The sequence below is a fragment of the Carassius carassius genome, chromosome 5, assembly GCF_963082965.1.
Source record: "Carassius carassius chromosome 5, fCarCar2.1, whole genome shotgun sequence".
NCBI lineage: Eukaryota > Metazoa > Chordata > Actinopteri > Cypriniformes > Cyprinidae > Carassius > Carassius carassius.
The window spans coordinates 29,803,085-29,807,081 of record NC_081759.1 but is presented as its reverse complement, the minus strand read 5'-3'; the positions used below and the strand labels follow the sequence as shown (position 1 = coordinate 29,807,081).

General features: G+C 35.4%; 1 protein-coding gene across 1 annotated transcript; it reads left to right on the top strand.

Annotated features, from left to right (window-relative positions):
* The first annotated feature begins 1,015 nt into the window (after nucleotides 1-1,015).
* LOC132141212 (fructose-1,6-bisphosphatase 1-like) lies at nucleotides 1,016-3,967 on the top strand. Its single transcript, XM_059550532.1, has 7 exons — nucleotides 1,016-1,241; nucleotides 1,723-1,885; nucleotides 2,028-2,120; nucleotides 2,224-2,364; nucleotides 2,463-2,600; nucleotides 3,238-3,357; nucleotides 3,447-3,967. Exons 1-7 carry the CDS (start codon nucleotides 1,072-1,074, stop codon nucleotides 3,633-3,635), a joined length of 1,014 nt encoding a protein of 337 aa, XP_059406515.1. The 5' UTR covers nucleotides 1,016-1,071; the 3' UTR covers nucleotides 3,636-3,967.
* Nucleotides 3,968-3,997: the final 30 nt, after the last annotated feature.

The following is a 3,997-nucleotide window of genomic DNA, read 5'->3' as shown; positions in this document are numbered from 1 at the left end:
TCTCTTAAAGGTACAGGGGCGGTTTTAAGAGACATTAAACATTTCGACAACGGAGACTGGATGGATCTGAATCCTGTTTTTTTTGTTACTGTATTTAGTAAAAAAAAAAAAAAAGAAAAGAAAAAAAGGGATATTTATTTTGTAGATAAAACAAGAGAAATAGTTTGTAAATTCTCTTTTTTTGAAGCAGTGGACATAACTTCAACTATTAATCAAGAGCTGTGATAACTCTTTGTCTATTTCCTCGTGCTTTTGATTATTTATAGTAAAATATTATTTTAATCATTTTGAATTCTCATCTTCATCATTATCATTATTAAGTTTATTATTGTACTATATTATAGACTACCATCATTTTAGCCCTGAAAACCTAAAAAGATCAGATATGAACCATTGAGGATCATGAATAGCTATTTAGTGCATGTTTGTAAAATCTTGCGTAAGAATCTCACTGGCCTACTCTTTTGTGGCCAATTAACCTTCAGAACCGAATCAAGCACACTTACCTTTGAACTACACGTTGATCCCGGACACCTCGTGCACATGAACTGTTTTTGCTGACGGTTCTGCATTACTGATAAATGATTAGTCAGTACAACTATGTCATATATGGGTCTTTAGGTAAACAGATGAATTAATGTTGCAAAATTCTCTGTAGAATAGAATAGCTATAGTTAGTGATTCATTTTATTGTATACTTTTTTTGTAAGCATAGATCTTATAGAGACCTAGATGCAATTTGTTGCATAAAGTAGATTTACATTGCAAAATGTTAATCAATCAATTACAGATCAAATAAGCTAATCTAATACAATCATCTTCACTTCATTGTTTTGAAGAGACTGGCCCCCTGCACTCGGGGTGGTATCTCTGATAAACTCTATGGACTTTGGCCAGGCCCTCACCTGCATTCATACATCTGCAAAAAACACTCCTCTCTTCTAACTCTATCTGCAATTGGCTGAACTACCATCACTCCCCCTTTAAACCCAGTCATATATCAACACTTAATTCTAATAAATCCTTTCCGACAGGAATCAACAGGAACTCACACTTTAGCAGTCAGTCATCATGTCAGACAGAGGTGCATTCGATACTAATGTGGTGACCCTCACCAGGTTTGTCTTAGAAGAGGGCAGAAAAGCCAAAGGAACGGGCGAGCTTACAACCCTTCTCAACTCCATGTGCACGGCCATCAAAGCCATTTCTACTGCAGTCAGAAAAGCTGGCATTGCCAATCTGTGAGTATCTGCTAATGCATCTTTACCACCATTTTAATGTTGTTGACCGTTTCTGTCATTTTCGCTTCTTATAGTATAAAAAGTGAGGAAACTTTTCTCTATTTATTGGTATTGAATGTGCAGCCACACAATCACTTCCCAGACTATACAATGTGTTTTATTGTCTGTTGATTAGAAATTTTTCAATAGTTTAAACTTTCATTTCCATCTGTGCAAAAAGCTTTTTCTGATGTATCATTTTTGCACATTTGAACATATATATTGACTAAACACCAGTGTACTATTGTAACGTCTGCTCATTTCAGCAACTTTGCAAACAAACACTGCAGACAGAGACAATGATTAGACCTTGTCTCTTGATGAAATACGAGGCAAAGGTCGCAACTTTCCTAAGTTATCAGCACTGTGTGAAGAAAGCATATTATAGACCAGATAATTCTCCATGAATATGTTTCGAGTTCTATCTTTTTCTTTTTCTCAGCTATGGAATTGCCGGGAGCACAAATGTTACAGGTGACCAGGTGAAAAAGTTGGATGTCCTGTCTAATGACCTTGTTATAAACATGATTAAATCCTCCTTTACATCCTGTGTTTTGGTGTCTGAAGAAAATGATCACGCCATCATCATAGAACCAGAGAAAAGGGTAAGTGTGTGCATCACTGGTTTTGTTGTTGTTTTAACCAATAATTAATTAAAGTAAAAGTAAATGATGTTGTAAAGATGTAATGATGTATTTCTGTACAGCCAATAAACTACCTGACTTTTTTTTTTTTTTTTTTGCCCAGGGAAAATACGTGGTTTGCTTTGACCCTCTGGATGGCTCTTCAAACATTGACTGCTTAGCTTCTATTGGAACCATTTTTGGAGTCTACAGAAAGGTACAGTAAAGGCTTTCATATCATTTGCAATACAAACATATCTCTTTACAGTCATCTAAAGACTAATGAAATGCTTTTGTTTGTTTGTGCACATGATCTCCAGGAAACTGATGATGAACCCTCAGAGAAGGATGCCTTGCGGAGTGGCAGAGAGATTGTGGCAGCAGGGTATGCTCTTTATGGCAGTGCTACCATGCTGGTTCTTTCCACAGGCCAGGGTGTCAACTGCTTCATGCTTGATCCTGTAAATCAGAATTATGTTACATACTTTATATCCTATTTAACTTTAAATAGATGAATTGCATCTTCATCTGTGTGCATTCTTTCCTCTGCCATCATTAGGCCATTGGTGAGTTTATACTTGTAGACCGGGATGTGAAGATTAAGAAGAAGGGAAAGATCTACAGTCTGAATGAAGGCTACGCAGCACATTTTTACCCAGATGTGACAGAATATCTGAAAAAGAAGAAATTCCCAGAAGTAAGAGGCTCCAGATTTTGAGAATATGTCACTAAAGGGTCTAAACTAGAGAAACATCCTACTATCTGTTTAATAACAATTATGGTTACTATCATAGTACAGTCAGATCCGAACTCTAAGACTTAACATACTCTGTTGTTCAAAAGTTTGGGGTAATTTAAAACAAAAAAAAATGTTTTTGAAAGAAGTCTCTCATTCTCACCAAGGCTGCATTTATTTGGCCAAAAAATAGAGTATATATAGTAATATTGTTAAATGTTATTACAACAAAAAAATAGTGAAAAATTATTAATAATGCTAGTTCTTTTTTAATATATTTGAAATTTAAATTATTCCTGTAATAGCAAAGCTGAATTTTTTAGCAGCCTTTACTCAAATCTATCTATACTTTTTGTAACATTATTTCTCAAGGGTGAAAAGTACTCAAAGTTAAATGTAATTTTTTTTTTATTTTTTTTTTTACTTTCACTCAAGTATGGTTACATATTTTGACTTAATTAAATCTTTTTTCTCTTTTAAATGTACAGTAGAACATTATATATAAAATCTGTAAAATGCAGCTCAGTAAATTGTTTTTTCCATCATAATTAGCCTCTTCCACTGACAGTGAATTTAACATTCCCACTCTGACCTGCAGGATGGCAGTTCGCCCTATGGAGGACGTTATGTGGGCTCAATGGTAGCTGATGTGCACAGGACTCTTGTCTATGGTGGAATTTTCCTGTATCCTGCTAATATCAAGAGCCCCAAGGGCAAGGTGAGGAGAAACAGAGTTTAAAATTGATTTTAAAGTGGTGTATTTATGGCAACAATCTCACTGGTTTCATGTTTCTTTCTGGGCTCCAGCTGAGGCTGTTGTATGAGTGCAACCCCATGGCCTTCATCATGGAGCAAGCCGGCGGTATGGCAACAACAGGAGCCATGAATGTTCTAGACATCAAACCTGACTCAATCCACCAGAGGGTTCCTGTAGTGCTGGGCTCCCCTGATGATGTACAGGAGTATATCTCCATCTTTAAGAAACACTCGAAATGAGATGCAACCAGATGAGCATCTATGGTCATCTACAACAACCAATGCCATCCCACTGAACCACAAACAACAATAAGTTAAACTTAAGGACACGGCATGAAGCATCCGTTAGAGGATACAAGAAGTTTCTATTTTACGTTTCATTTTCACAAATGTTTGTTCTTGTGTAAACGTTTGTAGACCTATTCTCTTATGCATCCTAGTTATGTAATTCATAATATAAAGAAATTATAAATATATAATCCAAATGTTATACATTTTACAGTGTCTGATATTAAGCCTCATAAACACTTTTGTTCACACTGAAAATAAAATCAGTATTGTTTGGTTGTGTCCATATATAGAATTATTTGATGAACATAAAT